The sequence below is a fragment of the Echinococcus granulosus genome (genome assembly GCF_000524195.1).
Source record: "Echinococcus granulosus chromosome Unknown EG_S00005, whole genome shotgun sequence".
NCBI classification, from domain to species: Eukaryota; Metazoa; Platyhelminthes; class Cestoda; order Cyclophyllidea; family Taeniidae; genus Echinococcus; species Echinococcus granulosus.
In genome coordinates this window covers 1,566,419-1,585,963 of record NW_020170385.1, presented here as the reverse complement: position 1 = coordinate 1,585,963, position 19,545 = coordinate 1,566,419, and the positions used below count along the sequence as shown (strand labels likewise).

General features: G+C 40.4%; 1 protein-coding gene across 1 annotated transcript; it reads right to left on the bottom strand. All coding sequences in view use genetic code 11, as the record gives it.

Moving 5' to 3' along the window:
* Positions 1-10,618: 10,618 nt before the first annotated feature.
* On the bottom strand, positions 10,619-18,262 carry EGR_01428 (hypothetical protein; the record flags this gene model as incomplete). The annotated part of the gene is made up of 8 exons (XM_024490677.1): positions 10,619-10,751; positions 11,005-11,324; positions 12,844-13,176; positions 13,913-14,046; positions 14,470-14,670; positions 15,256-15,408; positions 16,477-16,940; positions 17,784-18,262. The coding sequence occupies 8 exons, from the start codon at positions 18,260-18,262 to the stop codon at positions 10,619-10,621; spliced, it is 2,217 nt and encodes a 738-aa protein (XP_024355001.1).
* Between the last annotated feature and the right edge of the window lie 1,283 nt (positions 18,263-19,545).

Here is a 19,545-nt window from a genome sequence, read left to right as displayed (position 1 = left end):
AGTCAGCATGCACCATGAGCTCGGCACTGTGGTATTGGATATCGTATGAGTAAGCAAAACTCCATTTAAGAACTGTTGCAGCAGAGGATTTTGTCTAGTATTTGTGTGGATTATAGGTAAATTTCAAGACTCCATGTGTACCTGACAAATATTTTTGTTGGGTACGCACTTAGTCTCTCCTTATGCGTTTGAACACAGACATTCAGCTGAGCTAAAACGACGCGAATCGCACAGAACAGGGCATCTATCTTGATCTAAGGCTGTACAAATAACTGCCGGTGCGACACCCATGATTAGAGTTGATGGATGTCTCAGAAAAAAGAGCCACAAAGCGGCTTTGGAACCAGGAACATTCAAAAGTAACCTTTGCTTAAGTTTATGTGTATCAGACGATGCAAGGGTACCATGAAACTGAAGATGACTGGCTCAGCCAAGCTGATGATGAAACAAGAATATTACTGAATGGAGCTCATCAAGGAGCAAATATCAGTGGAAGTCTTTGGGGTTGGAGCACTAGAGGCAGAGAAAAATAATCAGGTTTAGGTTTGTGAGAGTTTTCATCTACCAAAAATTCCGGACGTGAAGACTTTTATGAATATGTCTTTTAGTATGAGGCTGCATGTTGGGAAGTCAAGTTGCGACATTTTCGCAGATGGCAACTTTTAAGTAAGCAGTGATAAATTCATCACATCCCAAAGGGTAGTAGTTAGATCGGTCGAAGCGGAATTCAGGCCTTTAAAGTCAAACCTAGAGAAAAATCGAGGACCGGGGAATTGGCGCAGGATGTGTTCTCCCTCCAATGCTGCACAACTCTGTTGCGGTAGTAGGTTATTGAGGGTGATGCAGTCGTCACTGCATCGTCACGCTTGGGAAAAGTCACAACGGTACTGCCCAAGCCGATGACTGAACAATTTTAAGTATCCCCTTATCCACTAATCAATCCAATGCATTCATAGCAGATTTGCGTAAATCAAACAGAAAACTTCGTATTTTCGTACACGCCGGAAAAACTTTCAATTCAGGTAGCGTCAGCATGACCCTATCTCACTAACGCGATTGGCTGTAGAGTTTGATTGAAGGTCATTTGAAAAGAGAGGGACAAAATATTCAAAACTTTCATATACATCAAACCAATGCTGGAGGACAATGATCATTGATAAAAAACTGATATTTACTAGGTTTGAGACGAGAGTCAGTAAGAATAAGTTAGCAGCTGGTCAAGATTACCAATAAGCGTCTTGTAATACCTCCTACAGAGGCATCAGGGTGCCTGATTTCTGCAGCAGGTGTAAGGTGTGCAAAGGAGTCGAGGTAAATGAAAGACTCAGTGCTGCCTGCGGCATTAGTAAATGTTTGCACACGTTACTGATAGGATGAGTTCGCATAAGGTGGCTGAATGGACTAGTGTAACTAGGAGCGAGCACGAGAGAATTAAGGTCAGAACCTATAGTTCCTTCTTCAACAGATGTTTACGTCATAAGTTATTACTATCTTAGAACCACTGTAACATACTAATGACATTCACATTATCGAACAAACAGTTTGAAAATTGGGATCCAGAATTGCTAAAGCCTTTATTTTCAGCACTGATAAATTGATTCCAGGGTTAGTCGGTCACGGGGCTGAACAAGTAGTTTGTCGCAAAAGTTGCAACGAACCACAGGAGTCTGGATATGACGCATGAAGCTCCTGAAATTTGGCTTGGCTTTCCTCATGGCCATATGAAACCTAACTGGTTCAGCTGGTTTGAAGTTCACAGACTTCATAAATAAGTCAGTGGAATTTGTTTTAGGCTTTTGTAAAAGAATGGAACGGTGGAATCTGCAAGCAATATATTATTTTTAGCTTGTAAGCATCTTTCTAAATTACTGTGAGGAAGTAAGTCCTTAATTTGTCTGCCTTCACGCCCTTACGAGGTGGACAACAAATTTCACGATGTTGAAGATCATCATCAATCTTCCGAACTTCGAATGGACAACCACCGACTTTTGAATTTCACACTTCGCGATGTCGTTTGTATTATTCTTAACCTAGGGATATCACGAAGCGCGAAAGACTCAAACCCAGAATTAGTTTGACGAAGTAGAAATAATGAACTTGGTGGCATAAACTACCACATTGAGCACACAATTACCTATGCAATTATAGTGATATGGTAAATCAAAAATCAAGAAATGGGCCACTTCGTGACCACCAAATAGGAAGTTGCTGCTTTGTTATGCGCTTACCGGTTGTCTATATTTGTTAACAATATTATTTTTTAAGGGGCTAACGCTATTTTGAACTTGATAATGCAAACAATTTTATCTTATATTAACCTTTCAAAAGTAAGAACATGAAATTTGTTAGAGAGATCTGGATCAATTTCACACAAGCAAATTGCATTTAAAAATGCCACAAATAATTAAATGATCACTCAAATTGGCCAGTTATTTCAAGTGAAGTTATGAGATAGATTGCGTACCATTATTCCCGTCAATCCGCTGATATGTACCGTTGTTAGGTTGCCAGTCGCTGATGGCAAACTCAATCAAGTCGACTTTTGTTGACTAGTAAGCAATGGTCGCAAAGCGGGTGGGTCAGACCCTCTGGAAATGCTCCCAAGGTGTTAAAATAGCAAACAGATTATTTGAATGTTGGTCAGATCATAGTACTTTTGACGGGATATTGTAAAAGTTGTTGAAAGACGGATAAGTGAGCACACCGAAATTGCTGCTGGATGGCAGTGACGCCTTACCGCCAACTGATCAAGAATAACGCAGACTTTATGGTACACACAGAAGCAATTGTCCTTCTGGCTAAGTATCTCAATGACTAAGTTGTGGGGGGTAGGTCGAGTAGAGAAGTATATTTGACAATGACGTCTACATATGATACATTTTTTCCAATCGAATTAATTAAAAGGCCAAGGCTGCTGTAACAACAATCAGTGCCTAAAGTTGACTTCCCAAGAGCCAACTGATTTGATAGAGTTAAAATGAGGGCATATCTTCGCCCACACAGGCATACCATAGATTTGCCGAAATAAGGCAATGTCATTCACTCAATGTTCTGAAAAAGCTGCTCCAAATCCCTTTTAGCTTATGCAATAGATATCCACTGTAGGTGTTTCCTAAATAGGGTTTTATTCGCAATTAATAAGCAAAATTTATGAGGCGATATAAATCCTGACAAATAAAGTGGAGTGGGTGCTGAGTCTAAAAGTTGATAAAATTGGTACCTGAAACGGATAGGATTATTTTGCATGGTAGGCATCCGATCATCACCATCATCTGTGGCTAAGCTTAAGGTCACTGTAAGGCAAATAACTTTCAAGTGTTGAATGCTACGTACAGTTGAATGATCACGTACGTTGATCAGTCAACTCCCCGAAAGGCAGTGAATGGAATGGAATAGAAAAGGCGTATATCTGACGAGGCGCATTTATTTAACCTGCTTCTAGTGTCGGACGGCTTCATTTTTCATAAATCAGTCTACTACTGTTGAAAGTGATGCGTTGCTAGCAAAATATTTAAATTTATTCCTTATACTGCTAATGTACTTTGCCCTCTGGCTGCTGCTTTTTTGTCAGTTTTAATATATGCATTTGACGATAGCGTCAAGGCGCCTAGAGGCGATTAGACTCAATGAATCAGTCTTGACTTGGAGGTGTCATTTTGCCCCCTCCCATTTCACTCCTCTTCATCGTCAGTGCCAAACCACATTCAGGAACGACACCGTGAAAACCCATCCTGGAGGATGAGTCATTATGGTTCGGGCAACTCATCCAAGAAATGCAGACAAGGTAACCCGAAACGACGAAACAACTTTCCATCGGGGCGCAAATTTGCTCTTTTAAGGCCATTATTTAACGTTACCTGCCTCCAGAAAACGCAAATGAGTGCGCTTTGTCTTCACAGGTAAAAATTAGTGTTAGAATTAATTAGTTGACGAACGAGTATCAAGTGTTGTCACTCAGGTTTACTAGGTGTCATAAGCGTGATACAATCTGAAAGAGGGATCTAGTTAAGTAAATCGGAGGATGAGTGTGAAATCAGTACATTTTTTTGTGAGACAAACGAAAACCCGAAGGAGAACAAGTATTCACTCAATGAGGGACTTATCAACTAACCATTGCTATCCACTCTTTACAGGGTGCCGTCTAAAGTAGTCACCAAAGTAAAAGTCAAATAGACGGTGGCCACTCGATCCTTAATCATTCACCAAAGTTGCTCAATGTTTCAAGGAGAGCCGAGTTATCGACATGGCCATCATCTACGTAATAAAAAGCGCACAATTATTTACCAGCGCTACCATCTTAAATGTGAAAGTAGGTAAAATTTGCTCTTGTATTTTTCTCCCAGCTGTACATTCTCAGATAGGGAAGCCCACTAAGGAATATGCGATAGCGTCAGGCAGTTTTAGGTAATTTACCGATTCCGATGGAACATTTTTCCTGTCCACATTCATAGACGGAGGTCATCTACTTTCCATAGGGCGCCAATGCAATATAAATGCGTCGAGCAAAGCTGTGAGACATCGCAAGTCCAATTCACTGCCGCTAGCCAAATACCTGCATTTTACATTATGGTACACCCAGAGCAGCATCTACAACCACACCAGTAGTAACAGCAGCAGGAAGGAATATATTTGCTTAGGCCAACCACTTTATTTCGGATAGGTATAGTGTCGATTGTCATAGTATTTCATCGTAGTTTTCAAGTCAGACAATGTGAACAAATGAAACTGAATGAAAGGCCATCGAAGTATGCTCTGTGAGTCGCAATGACACATTCGCTAAGACAATTATACGATTACCTTCCAACCAAGTAATTAATTAACACCATAGCATATTTTGGTTAATAGTCTTATAATATGCTGGAAGATTTTCCATATGAACTTTGTAAAGAAAAAGAAAAATCTTTTCAATTATGGTTGCTTTCTTGACACTGATCACATAGAAACAATTCTAGTTCCGCTCCAGCAATTTGCATAAGGAATAAGGCATCTTCAAGTGGGCCAAGAACGAAATCTGAATCGGTGCAGAAAAGCATAACTCTTCTTCTCTGCGTCCCTAGGAGGGCATTCATACCTCTTCTAGCCACAAGGGGCCGAGAAACAGCAGAAAAGTCAATACGAGAGCCTCTGCCAAGCAGAAACTCTCCAGAGAAGACAATACGACCAGGGTACTGATATGTGTTAATAGCTCGTCCCAATTGCTATGCGCCATTGGGCGCCTATGTCAACAAGAGTAATAGGGGTAGGCACATATTAAAGGGCATTGTGATGACCTCTGACACTCATTTTATTAGTGCTCAACAAAAACTATCGCAGAAAAATACTCACTACTTTTAATCATCCTCAAGTGAAAGCAGTATCCTTAATTCTCATTTTAATTTAAGGGTTCATTGTGTTGAGGAATGCTGACTGTCTTCTGAACCTGCCTTTCGCACATCGCTCCAAAATCGGTGATGAGATTGCGAAGGTCGATAATCTCATTTACAAGGACTGGCTTACCATTTGTCTATTTACCCATACCATGCGTGTGAGGAACTGCATTTACTTGAAATTGATCCTGTTTCCAAGTGGTAGTGGCGAATCTCAAATATATCGGAAATAAATTGGTACAGGTCTTTGTCAGGATTGCCTATAAACCCATTTTTAATTGATGCATGCATTAATGGTGATATCAATCCATTTGAGGCGAGTCGTATACCTAGTCTAAAGATCGTGCAGTGGTGGTGATAATGCATTGCTTCAAGTTGGAAGTTAGGAAGACCACTTTAACTTCCCGCCTGACCATCTTTTGCGAATGGTGATAAATTTTGCCCTTCAGTCTAGGCGTGAACTTTTACCAAATCTCATTCTTAAGCAATTACTTATAAACTAAATCTTAACTGCATAGATATCAATCAAAGTGCTAGGAAATTGAACGCTACTGCAACTATCATAAAGTGGAAATCATTCACCCTTGAGCAGTTTATGTAAACTTTTAGTGAGTCCAACTAGCTCAATTGATAGCCCATAAACGCATACTTGTCTGATAAACTCTCTGACAGGCTTTGCGAATAGCGCCTGGTGTTCTACCCTCACGTGACGCTGATCTTGCCCAAACACGCTTGGTGTGTAAACTTGTGACAACTTAAGCGGCCGATTATTACGGTTGTTTGCGTAGACAGGTTTGCAGATGGTCATAAAGACTTCTCTTACTTCACTCAAATCTGATACATTCAAGTCCCACAATTATCGTCATTTATTCAATTACTGAAGAAGTCCGAAGAACACATTTAGTTAGGGCACTATTTTACCTGCCAATTCAGTGTGTAATACAGGCACCTAAGTGTACATCACATTTACCAAAGCAAACTTCTAGTGTCTTGAATTCTGTAGCATGACTTCTTCCAAAACGGTACCATTAGAGCTTATGCAAAATTATGCAATTTAGATCTTACGGCATTGTTATAACCCCTGCCAGTTTCAAATGGCTGGTAAGAAGGAAGGAAACTTGTTACTGCCACTTTTCTAAAAACTTTTGGCAATCACTTTGGCTGCTGTGTGTGCAGAGCTGAAGCTCACTTTACTAGTACTGACGGTAAAATATCGTCGATAGCATAACCACAAATGTAATGCTCCTGCTGCCTATAGATCGCCAAATACGACAGAAGCTCACTGTTCCATGACCCGAGAACCATATTTCCGATCACGCTTACAGAGAATCAAATTTCACATCGTAGAGTGCAGAAGATAAGCAATAGAACCCCATACTCAGTTGCCGATTACTCAGAATATCGTCTGCTGCTTAGTGGTGTAACGGCTGAAAAAAACCTTCCAAAGTTGATAGCTCTCCAACTCAACGTATATGTTGCATCAATAAGGTCTTCAAAATACTTTTGGAAGTTGGGAAGTAACAAGGCAATGCTTGTTTTTTATTCATAGATGTACAAAAGGACAAGTAGAGAAACAAGAGTAAGACACCACATAACTCGGAATCTTGTTATCTCAAAAACCGAGTGGACTCCACGCATAACCACCATAATGAATAATATACAGAAAAGGGATGATGAGCTCATGAAAGCAAACTTGAGGCAGAGAAGAGCGTGAGAACAGTTCCTAAGATGTACGGACGGCCACTCAGAATTGGGATCCTGGGGGAGTGAGTAGGGATCGGGGATCTCAGAGAGGAAACCGCCTTTAGATTTGCCAGTTTGACAAATTGCAAGGTGGTTGTGTCTCCTACATTTTCCATGGAGTATATATAGAATATGTCCAAAAGCACACCACCGCAATCAGATTGTTTTTCAAAAATTGACTCAAGATTCGACAATAGATCTTGCAGCTGGAGGATGACACCAGTGGAGTCGGCTGTCATGGGAACGATGTTATTAGCTAATCGCAACTTTTGGATAGACAACTCAAGAAGGCTTTTACGTCGTCGATTCACCTACAATTAAACAGAATACGAACAATAGCCCATATTAAATGCATTATATTTGAAAAAAAACTGGGATCTAAATTAAATAAGTATCGCTAATGTTTCTAAAATTATTCATAAAACATTGAGGATAGGCTCGCAGTGGTATTGAAAAGAAATAACATAGGAAGAACACAAATAGATCAGCATAGAAAAACATGGAAAACAAAGTTTAAGCACCCTTGCAAGCTACTGCAGCAAAATACTATCTGGCTGTTTCAAAAAAGCTCAATAACATTTACGAAATGAAAATCTGGAAGTGATCAAACGTATGTCATACGGTTTAAATGTGCGGAAGTTGAGCCACCAAACAGAGACACCGAAAAAAATGTTTAAATTTAATCAAGAAAAACGTTAGGTAAGCTGTGCCAAGAAAAGCCGAACTAACCAGGAACGTCAACCACAATGGAGTAATGAGATTTACTGATAAAATTAAAGCAACATTGGATGAACCATCAACAAAGTTGGAAAGGAAAAAAAGAAATCTGGGTGCGAATGATGACCCGTCTGGCTCCCGTGAAGAAAGGGAAGAGGACAATCGCTGCAGCAAAAACTCCACCTTTGATGGACGAGGAACGAAGTATCCATTAGTGTTTCGCGATTAAAAAATAAGGTGCTTACTCACCCGCGTTATCTTCACTTGCGTCAACTCGCCCTTTTTGTTGACGTAGAAGACTGCACGGAAATCAAGCCATCTGCGAAAGGGAAATTACCGAAGTATTAAAAAGCCAAAGGATCTGGCAACAGAAATCAACTTCTATGAGTTATCAAGATAATACGCAATAAAACCGCTTTTTGGTTACGAAAAACAAAAGTATGGGCCAAAGAGAGTAAACATAAAGGTTAAATGGAGGATCGTGCACTCTCGTTATTGTGACTACAGCAGTGATAATTACGATAAAACTCATCTTTGTCAAGTAACTCAGTAAAAAGACTGTAAAGTCCCTAAAGGTCACGATAAACGAAAGGAGCACCGGTGAATGCAAATCCACATTTGTTACCGTATGGGGTTCATGCACGAAGCCATAATTTGTTAAGAATGAAGTTTGAATGAATGTGGAAAAAAGAAAATAAGCATCTACTTGGCCCTAGCTTCGAGGCGCTGAATGAGCTGTTTGGAAGGAAGATGGCGCTCTTCCTTGGTCGGTGAAGGTAGAAGAACGACACGAAAGGAGGCTTCCACTCGCCAGTGGTCGTGATCGACCTCAACATTAAGTACCTCAATTCTCCGACTCGTGGAAATTGCCGCAAAGTAGGAACGGACCAGTGCTAGCACACAGTTAGCCTGCGACGAACCTCTAAATAGGTACGGAAATCACTGCTAGTAATTACCAACGTAAATAGCACAGCTAAAAAAGAGGAGTTGAAGACCAATTACTGGCGAGTAATGTAGAGGATTCAAAACGAGGCATGGTACTCAACGAGAGAATTATGAAATTTGACGTCTTAAAAAATAAGTTATGAATACGACACTGTCTAAAAGTTGTCATGGTAAGAGTGCATTGCATCTATTTCGATTGAAAATTGCAAATCACTCTGAACCAAAATACCGCACCCGTAGTCTTCAGCAAGACACGTTTGCGTAAATTGCAGCAATTTCATACTAGTTTTAACCGTACAAGATATGCTGCAGAAGGCCAATGCACCGCATTATTTTCTGTGCCTGTTGTATATGACGTTACTCAAAGTGTTCGTGTTTTCAATTCTTCACCACCTTAGTTTTGCCCTGACAAACGTCCCAAACGCAAAAAAGATAGAAAATAGAAATAGTATCCAAATGTTGTCACCTAAAAGGGGTCTGAAAAAAGTTGTCATTGGGTTGATTAGACAAAAAACCCATTTTTAATAATAAAGACTACATTTAGACATAAGGTGTAGTGTGAAGCGTGGGTGGAGTACAAGAATTGGATAATTCATTGGACACCAACGACTAATATTCAGGATACGAAGCACCGCAAAACCTTTAAGGCGTACCAAATATGACCTGTCAAACAAATTTGAAGGAGACTATCATTAATGAGGATTACCGATCAGTGGAAATAAATAGTTGAACTGCTCTAAGCACAAGTTTTCTCCTAATTAAGACGTCTTATTAAGCACATAGATAATAAAAGACCAAAGAAAATTTACTAAGAATATGATAGCCAAATAATCAAAATCAAATCAAAAAATCGTACAGAGCACAAACCAACCTAAAGAAGAGAGGTCGGCAGTTAGCTCTTTCGATTTCCAAAACGGTTTCAGGACAGAACAGGTCAATTGTATCAAAAATACCCCGCGAAAATACCAATGGCAGGTCGTTTTCGATCCATTTCCGAAGAAATATTAATTTTGAGGCACGGGATTCAAATTCCCTTCTGGAGTTGGGGTCAGCAAGAGTCGACCGATATTCATTATTTTCACCAAAAAATACGACGTATGAAGGAGTGTAGGTAGGGAGCAAACATGGAAGTGAAGGTAAGGATACGCTTGAATCCACCTTAATTGTCGAGCACGGCTGCTGCCGATTCCAGCTAGCGTACATTCGATATGCAGCACCTGAGCAGATAAACGTTGTGATAATGGAATGACGGCAAAAATTAAAGGATAACCGCTTATTAGGCGAGACTGCTTCCTTCAATGCTTTCAGCATCATCGGCTGTACGCAAAGTTTCAATAGAAAGTTCCTCACGACAATGACAAATCAAATTAAACGTGCTAATACGGTCCTCAGTATATTTAAGGTCAAAAACCGCGGAACAAAATGAGCATGAACCTATAGGCAACTTATGTATCGAAATCCAAGCCACCAGTGAAGAAATCTCAGATGAACCGAATACACACTAATTTAGAGCAGAGGCTGCAATTAGAGGTCATGGTTTTGTATAACTTATAACAAACAACAAAATGTAAATTTTCTAAAGAGACATGGATAGATTTTGGACAAAAATGAATGATCAGTAACAGTTTCTAAAATTGTACATTAATTTTTGAACCCTTGCCTTGTCAAAATTTGCCAAAATATTGAAAAAGAATAATTCACATCTGTAAATGCCTTTATTGTGTTCATCGAAATACCGCTATGCAGCTTAAGTGCCCCATACAAGTTCTAACCAACAACAACAGTGATGGCACTTCTCAGGTCACAATTAAGCATTTAACTTTCTTTGCGAATAAATCACACCTGGGCTAAGTTGCATTTAAGTGTGTATGTACTTTACCCCATGGATTAATAAAACCGACCACATTGATTATTGAACTAACGGCAGTATTATGCAGCAGAACTTTATCGTTCTCCAGTTCTTCCACAAGGCTGTCACATCTAAAAAATTTTATTAAATGAAAGGAGAAAAATCAAAGGATTTGCCACTCAATCACATTCAACCGCTGTGATTGCTACAACATATCAGAATGAACGCCTGTGTACAAGTAAATTACTTAGCATGTTAAAATGCAACAAAGATGGTGGGGTATTAGAAGCAGCTTCCAAAATTATCCTCCTGATCATGCAACGTTTCAATGATTATGTAGCGAGTTGCGGGTATAGAATTCAATAGAAATCCTGCGTGAATCACCGGACTTCAATGCCTCTTCGACCTCTACGTCTGACATAGGTATTGCTTTGCAGGATAGCCTGGGTTCTGTTAGCCTGTTGCTCCTTTTCGTTTACCCCAGGGAAGGCATAGAACGCCGGATAAAGTTGGAGTAGTCGAAGTCGTGGTAAAGTGATGGCTAGATGCAGCAAGCTGTGGCTAACCTCTGTCGAAGGTGGAATAAAGTTTTGGATGCAAAGAACTCGGAGTGTGCATCTCGAGGAAAGGCACTCGGCATCTGACTCGTCAGAGGAAATCGGCCAGTTTTGCGCAGCCGCCGACATAGTTTTAGTTGACGTATCCTATCATTAAAATAAAGACCCAATGATGCTTCCTGGTAATGTTCAAGGAAGCATTAGTTGATAAAAGAAGGCTGTTATGTTTTGGTAAGTCCATAAACTTTATTGAATGTATTGGCGGCGAAGAAGTACCGAAGGTAATATTCGAAACTTCCTATTTAAAGTATTGTATTATCAAAGCTTCTGTTGACGTGCACCAGCAGTGTCGAAGATTGACTATTTGAGGCAACCAGATTGGGATGGTGCGGTCTTTTTAACTGGTTAGTCCGACTTTCGACTGCGCATAGCAGCAGTCGTTTTACAAACCACTTCATGCGTAAACAAATACTTATGTGGTGGACAAATAAGTCCAGTTTTGCCAATATTATGTAGTTTACCTGAATGTGGTTGTTTCTGTGACTTAAAATTCTTATGTCAAAAGTTCAGGCACTTTATGTATGGCCTAAAAAGGCAATTTCCCTGTTCCCAAGGGGGGGGGGGGGTAGCTGAAAAGACTCATTCCTCTGCTTTAAGTTCACCCATAATGAGACGAATTTTCTCAGTAAAGAATAAACAACTAAAAAAGAGCCCCAAAATATTTTGCTTGTTGAAATTACCAATATTTTTCCTTAAAGTGACACAAGCTCACGAGTACCAATTTTGCAAGGTGTTTTGCCTCTACGGGCATACAACTTGGCTCTATTTCGCATGAGCTCCTATTTTCAAGGGATTGTTAGTCACCAGTTAGAGAAATATCTAGTTGGACTGCAAATTTCACGTAGAGGTTTCGCGGTTTGAGGTCGCTTGCCACCTTGGCTGATTTACCAGTCTTGACCACCTTAAAGAAGATAATCTTGCGCACCTTCGAAATGAATCGAGCTGAATTTAGCTATAATTGTTTTGTCTCCAGCAAGGAATTCAGTGAACCATCTCGTTATCATAGTCCTACCTTTTGATTAAAGAAGCATGTGGAGAATCCCCAACATAGGCTTGAATAACTAATAAACCAAGTCTAGGCCCGTTTACTTACAGAAGCCTTGATTTCTCTAGCGAAGAGGCGAAGAGTCCATAGTAGACGATCGAAAGAGAGACATGTGTAGGCGAGAGAGAGACAGGTAAGATGGCCGATGTGACTGAAACACGTTTTGCAAAAGAGCTGCGCGAGTGTTGTCTCGGGCACACGCGCGAGATTGTTTCGGGATATGTTCAATTCATAAAGACCGGATAGAGGCCGCCAGCTGAAAGCCAGAAATTCGACGTCCTCTACACATAGGCAGCAATCCTAAAAATGCAAATCGATCAGATGTAATGAAAAATCCTCGTCAATGCATGACAAGCAACCCACTCAATTGCAGTATTATGTTCCCCTTAATACATATAAAATTTTGCAATGTGAATCAAATTATTTGGTAAAGAATAAGGAATAATTATGCTTAATGTGAAAATAAGGTAGTAATGCATCGATGCCGAATTATACAAGAACTGCTTAAACTGGTGATGGTGTTTTGCATGAATAGAACTTCGTCAAGGGACGACCTAGTACCTGTAGATTGAGATACTCCAGTGGCTGGTTGAGTGCACCGAGAAGGAGCTGGAGTTGTCCCTGAAGGTAGCACCGAGCCAAACTGAGGCGCTGCAAGTGGCGTAGCGAGATGAGTGATCGGTTAAGCAGACGGCAGGGACCCAAATTTGAGGGCTTGGCGATAGCGGCGGCAGATGACGAGGTGGTGGTGGTGTTGAGGGGTGGAGGAATGCATGCTGGCAGTGAACAGGCTCGGAGATTGCGCAGGCTGGCTAACCAACCGAGCGCGGAGGGCAGGCCTCCCATTGAACCAGCACCAAGTTCTGGGTCCTCCAACTCAAACTGTGTTATCGACTGAATTACATGCACATGTACGGAGAGATAGTCCATTCAACTACTCACTAGTGTGGTTATCCATATAAAAATTTAAAAACAATCCCATGAGCATAAATCTGTCCTGAAAAGTATATGCAGAATATCTGACAAGATTATTCATGAGTGTTAGAAATAACGCTTGAAAGAGCCTACACACTCTTACAAGATCTTTAATTGGACTAATTAATGTTAAATGCATCAATTATAAACTAGATATCAAAATTGCCAGAGTGGATTCACTTGAGAAGAGTATAGCCGATTAAGGCTATAAACTTTTGGGCATTATGTTGAGACTCAAGTCCGCAAAAAAGTTGCGTGTGTAATTTTGTCGAGAGAAAGCTGTCTACTTTAGCAACAACTAACCACATCTTGAAGATCGAGTAAAAATCTACTAACCCTTAAAGGCTAAATTAGACAAGCTTCCAGGTTGGAAGATTAGGCAACAGGAATATAAAAATGAATATTTGTTTACATGACTATGAATGGTCAGCATGCAAATTATGATCCTACAGATGATGTTTCAGGTAAGCTGGTGAATATGAAAATGGTAATACTGAAATGTCTATCTTGATAACGAAGTCACTAAAATTTGAATAGATAATTTCCTGTTCTTGAGTCATAGAAATTGTGAAGAGGAATTTGCAATGCGTCACAGGAGTGCATGCACAGAGAGTATATGAGAAAAGGCAACTGGCAACATGCAATAGCGAATTACCAGGGGGTCGAGTAATCGAATGAGGTTGAAGACGGGAAGTTGAAGCTCGGGCAAGCGTCGCATGAGCAGACGATTGCAAGAAAAGCGAAAGGGAGTCATTGACTGTAGAGCTAGGCCGAACGCTACTTCATCGACTGACATATTACAGTCCAAGCATATTGTCAGCGGTTCTATTTATGCAAAATACAAGATATATTCCACAATGAGTACATGAAAACTTGACTCAAATTCTAGAAATGCATTCATCCAGCGAGCAGCGCATAAACCAAGAAAACGACTATCAAAGCCTGACCCCATGCCTACTTAAGTTACTTCGTTTAATAACAACTTCAAAACGTGTGTAATTTATTTTAGGCGCTATTGTTCCCTCATTTTATTATTATTTCAAGAGTGAAGGTAACACCCATCCAGGAAAGGTTTTCCGATTTATCACTAAATTGTCATGACCTATTAAGTGAACACGCTGTAAAAACATTAATTTGGGTTTCTATGTTAAAGTTTCGTTCAGAAAACAAAGTTCTAAGAAAACTAACGTTACACAAACATTCACGACTTACCGAAATTCTGCTCATGGCAGAAGTCTCCCTCATGAAGGTTGTAAATAGTAGAAATCCGCGTAAAATATCGGTCAAAACGTTGATCCTGAATGGCCAGCTGCAGACTGCCGCGAATTTGCTGTCGCACGTCCTCTGAACCGCGTCTCTCCGGGCTCATCCAGAGCAGTGGCAGCCTCGACAACTCGATGCTCACACGTTGATCTAAAGAAATATGTAAGCACCATACTTACTAGTGAGGATTTCGCAAAGGAGCTCTATGCCATTCTCACCTCATAAATACTATATTCATTTAATCTATTGATTGGAGACCACTCTCATGCAGTGGTCGGAAAGATATTTTAATCGACCACTTTAAATACCGGAGAAGGTTGATTCTACTTTCACATGCACTATTTTAGATCAGTTGGTAGGCTGCCTATGCGTGCATAGATGACACACCGACTGATAATGAATAAATACAGCTTAGTATTGATGCTTAAGGAAAGGAAAAAAATATAACGGGCTTTTAAGAAAAGAAAGTAGCAAAAAGTGGACTTTTATAATGTCATGATTTGTGACACCGCGATCATTCTAATCTGGTATCTCAGCCATATTTAAACTGAATCTAGCATGAAAACCAAAAACTATGGAAATTAACCCGACAGATCGCTAAGTTAATGAAAATGAGGAGTTGAAAACGTTTGTATCAAAACCAAGAATTGTTAAGCTGCATCGGTGAAAAAGAGCTTTCTTTGGGGTGCCAATGTACAAAAAATCATAGGAAGCATAATTGCATATGAACGCCACTTTTATCCTGGGATTGACTCTCGTCAGCGTGCAACGTCTTAGCCAACACATCACATTGCTGCTTGTTGGGATTTGGAACAGTGGCAACATAGAGGTCGCAATTAAAATGGGGAAACGCAACCAATTCACCCATTGTTGATACGAAAGCAAATTCTGAAGTTTCGAAATTAGAATACGAATATGTAGTCTTGGGTAAACGGAGCATTTTAAATTTTATCCATGGTATCTACTCTCTGCCGTGCTTCGCAAACCAGATTCTGGACTCCATGTTTTCTACATCACCACAACTCTATGAAATATTTAAGTGTTATTGACGTTTCTATGTTTATTTAAAAAAGAGTATGCACGAAAAGAAACTACCCTATTAGTGGGTTGTCTGCGAAGTACAAAAATATCGAATATGGAGACATCGGTGATGGCTTGTTGCTAAAGCTCCCGAAAAGCAGAGTTTAAGATGTATTCCTGTAAGTATTTCGACCACTCGAGCGCATCGAGCCTCGAACTTTGGTAAGAGTGCAGAATTAGATCAGTTGAAGGGTGCTTCATTAAAGTCATATTGATGTATTCGTCAACCTACTTAAAAAGGAACAAAGTTCTTTTATGATCAGTTTGCTATAGCAGTACAGGAAGCACAATCAGGTATCGTGAATTATCGCAATGACTCCGACTATTAAAATAAACTTCCAAACCAATTTCTTTCAAGCCATTATGTGGTAGCAGCGTCATTTTGTGCTACTTTGTCTCCTTCTACCTAGACTAAGCAAAATCTAAAAGAAAGATAACTTTGATGAAGGTGCGTGGGATTGCTTTGGGTAGGTTTTATGAAGGGTATGATATGATTCACTCTATTCCACCCACCCTAACACCAGAACTTTAAATTCTAGACGACCCATTAGGAATGTGATTGTAATGACGGTACTGCGTGCTCGCTGTAGCCTGTGAGTATGTTACTCGGTTAAGTAAATGCATATTACCTTTAATCTAAGCTAGATAATCTTTTCGATATCCACAGGTAAATCCATGAATTAACGCCACTACAAATTTTAACAAATTTTCAAGCAAATCCATCCCAGTAAAATGAATTTTCTTATGATTACAAACCATTAACTTTGAAGTTAGGCGAACGACGGACTATTTGTGTGAATTCGATCACTTATATTGTCTACATCTTCGACTCAGTGAAAAAAACGAACCCGAATAACAGAAGAACAACTAGCTTACCCTCTTCAAAACCATTGACATCAATCACCTGAAGCGCACAATTTGGATTCCTAGACAGTACCCCAATAATGAGGGCATCCAAGAGACTTGGTCCTTTGAGAACGCTGTTAAAGATGGAATCAAGAGAGTCAGAATTTGAAGTGACAAAGACGGGCTTTGTGAGGTAGCCTCGAGTTAGAGGAAAGTCCTCCTTCGGTAGAATCTGCCGAACGTTTAAGTAAACACCAGGCCAGTTTGCAATGAGACCAGAAATGGCCGCACAGTCACGTTGTACAATCGCCTCGGTGAGAAGCTTCTCGAAAAGATGCACAGAAAGGTGTTTGTAGTCGGAACTCGAGGCTGATAGGGTGTCCTTGATTCCAGAACATACAGGCTCAGGCGATATCGTTGTCTGCTGACCGCGTGGCGGCAAACTGCAAGGCCAGTCGCGAATCAGGTAAGCAATACAAATTTCTGTCAAAGTCCTACAACGATAAAAAGGTATTTCTTAGAGGAATCAAGGGTTCCATCTAAACACAGGCATATAAATGTTGGGCATTGGCAGGAGAAGGGACATGATGCGGGATAAATGCTTGCCAAAAATCCTTCTTATCTACCAATTACCACGATTTCTCTCTGTAAGCTAAAATCAAACTAGTTTATTATGGACTTGATAGATCCATTAATTAGTGACAAAGGGAGCTACTTTGTTAGAAATTGGTCTTACCACATTCGTGTATCATATTGCATATTCTAAAATTCTCCCAAAAAACAAGATTTACGCCTAGCAAACTTCCACATATAAGCTTGCGTTTTAGCCTTTGATTCATACCTTCATAATACTTAGAGCAAGGGGTCTTTAATATTTCGATGATGCTTTATTTTCGCATAATTTCGACAAACGTGGGCAGGTTCTCAAGTTGCGTTCAAAAATAGTGTCCGGAGATATTTCCTGTTACCCTGGCCACAGAAATGATAATCTGCAACTGCACTTAGTTTTAAATGTATGAGAAGGTAGACTTCAAATTAATCCAACCTCTGCCATTTTGTTGAAGTACACTAACCGTGATCGAGAATGTGAAAATAAGTGCTATCGTTGAGGGGAAGGAGCGGGTAACTTAAATAGCTTTGCAGTTAAGCAATTTTCCCTATAATTCCTCGATAAAACTTAAGCAAATTGGGCGATTCGCTTATGGCCGAATATGACCCTTTTAATTATTTTAGCGACAATTTTTCACAATTTAAGCCGTCCTTGATAAGGAAGGAAGACGAAAATACAGTTATATTGAATCGGATTACAAGTGAAAATTGAGAATTGAAGAGCTTACCGAGGAGTACAAAATAATGTATTTGAGTCCGAATTCCACTGTATTGCTCCGGTGTTTGGGTCCCTTTGAAGTCTATATCGGCAATGAACAAAGGGATACCAAACCGAAGCAAACTCAGGCCTGTGCATGCGTACCCACGACGCGTAGGTCGGTGCCTGCCTGGGTGGGTAGACATCGACCACGGTGAGAGTGCGTCTAACTCTTGCCCTCTCTGCTGGACTCGTCGGCTTCCTACCGTACTTTCCCAAGTGCTTGCTACGATCTTCGCAAGTAGCCAGTGTGGCAGCTCGTTGAAATCGGATGGCACTACGCTCTAGCCGACGCTTTGAGTGAGCACCTTCGCGATGCCTTGGTGAGGTGCACTCACTGTCGTCGCTCTCCTTCCAAGTGTAATCGATCAGTGTCAAGCAGCCATGCATCTTGGGCTGGTTCCTTCTTCGCCTTTCGGTCCGATCAGCTGGGTATGCGTATGCGCACATCAGGTTTGGGCACGCCTACACTGGATGTCTGACCAATAGGGAAGGCGCTCTCGGCCAATCGGTGGGGTGCACGACTGCCCACCGGATTCACACGTCCCACAAACAGTCTATCCACGTAGGCGAAAGACAGCACAAGCACACACACAGGTCGTCCGTCCATTCGCCAATAGCCCATTGCATGAAGTAATTCCGGTGCAAACGCTATCCTTGGGAAATATGGGGACGCTAATTTTAGTAGGTATGGCTCAGTTAAGAATACCTGCCTACAGTACTATGAGTGTTACTGTTCACTAATCCATCCATCAGTGTACGTAATTGAGACTAAAGTCTGCGAAGTGAATAAGGTTCTTATTTATTGTAATTTTTTTTTCTAAATTTCGTTAACAAGTTTCTAGACTGTCGTAAGCAAAGCAATAAATTGCACACCTTAAGGTGAGATTATCATGAAATCAATAAGATAAAGGTGTGATCTGCAACCCTTTGAAATTTTCATATTTCGAGTCGGTGTCAACGGTAGCCGGTGTTTTCCAAATGCTTTAAAATGGTTACTAGGGCGTTATAGCTTTGTTAATAGCACTGTACGCCTTCCAGTGTTATTCTCAAAACAAACTATTGGCAAGTGCAGGCGTTTGCGGTAGCGTCTCCATTCATTCATTTATTTTTTATTAGATAATACAATTCTACGTGGGTACTGCTTTAGTTTAAGGCAATGACGTGTCCGTCGTGAACTATGTTAGGATCATATTATGCATGCGTATACATTGAACAAAGGGTGGGATATATAAAATCTCACGCAAAATATTGACACAGAAAATATGCAAGCTTAAAACAATTTGAAATATTTTTTTAACTCAAGTTTTGTGGGAATTGCCAGCAGGTTCAGCTCAATGGTATGATTATGAAAGAGAGCGATAGTTCCGTTGAGGTGGCAAAAAGATGTAAATTTACGTATTCGTTTGAGAAACGCTGCTCTCAGTCTCTAAGGGAAGAAAAGTAAGTACCCCAGAGGCGTTAATTTCGTTGAGATTGGTTGCAATGCTCACAAGCCAATAGCGAACTTTAAATGACAGCTTTTGATTTTCACATAAAACAGCTCAGCATACTTCCATTTTCAAATCAATTCTCATAGCAATGCGTGGGGTATTAGGTAGATTTCACCTGCAGCTTCCATTTCCGAAGTCGAGCAAATGCGACCCTTTGCTGGAAGACACTGCAAATGCCTGCAACAATGATGATGGCTGCGCATCCGATCATTCCTCTTCCACTATCTCATCCACAAAGCT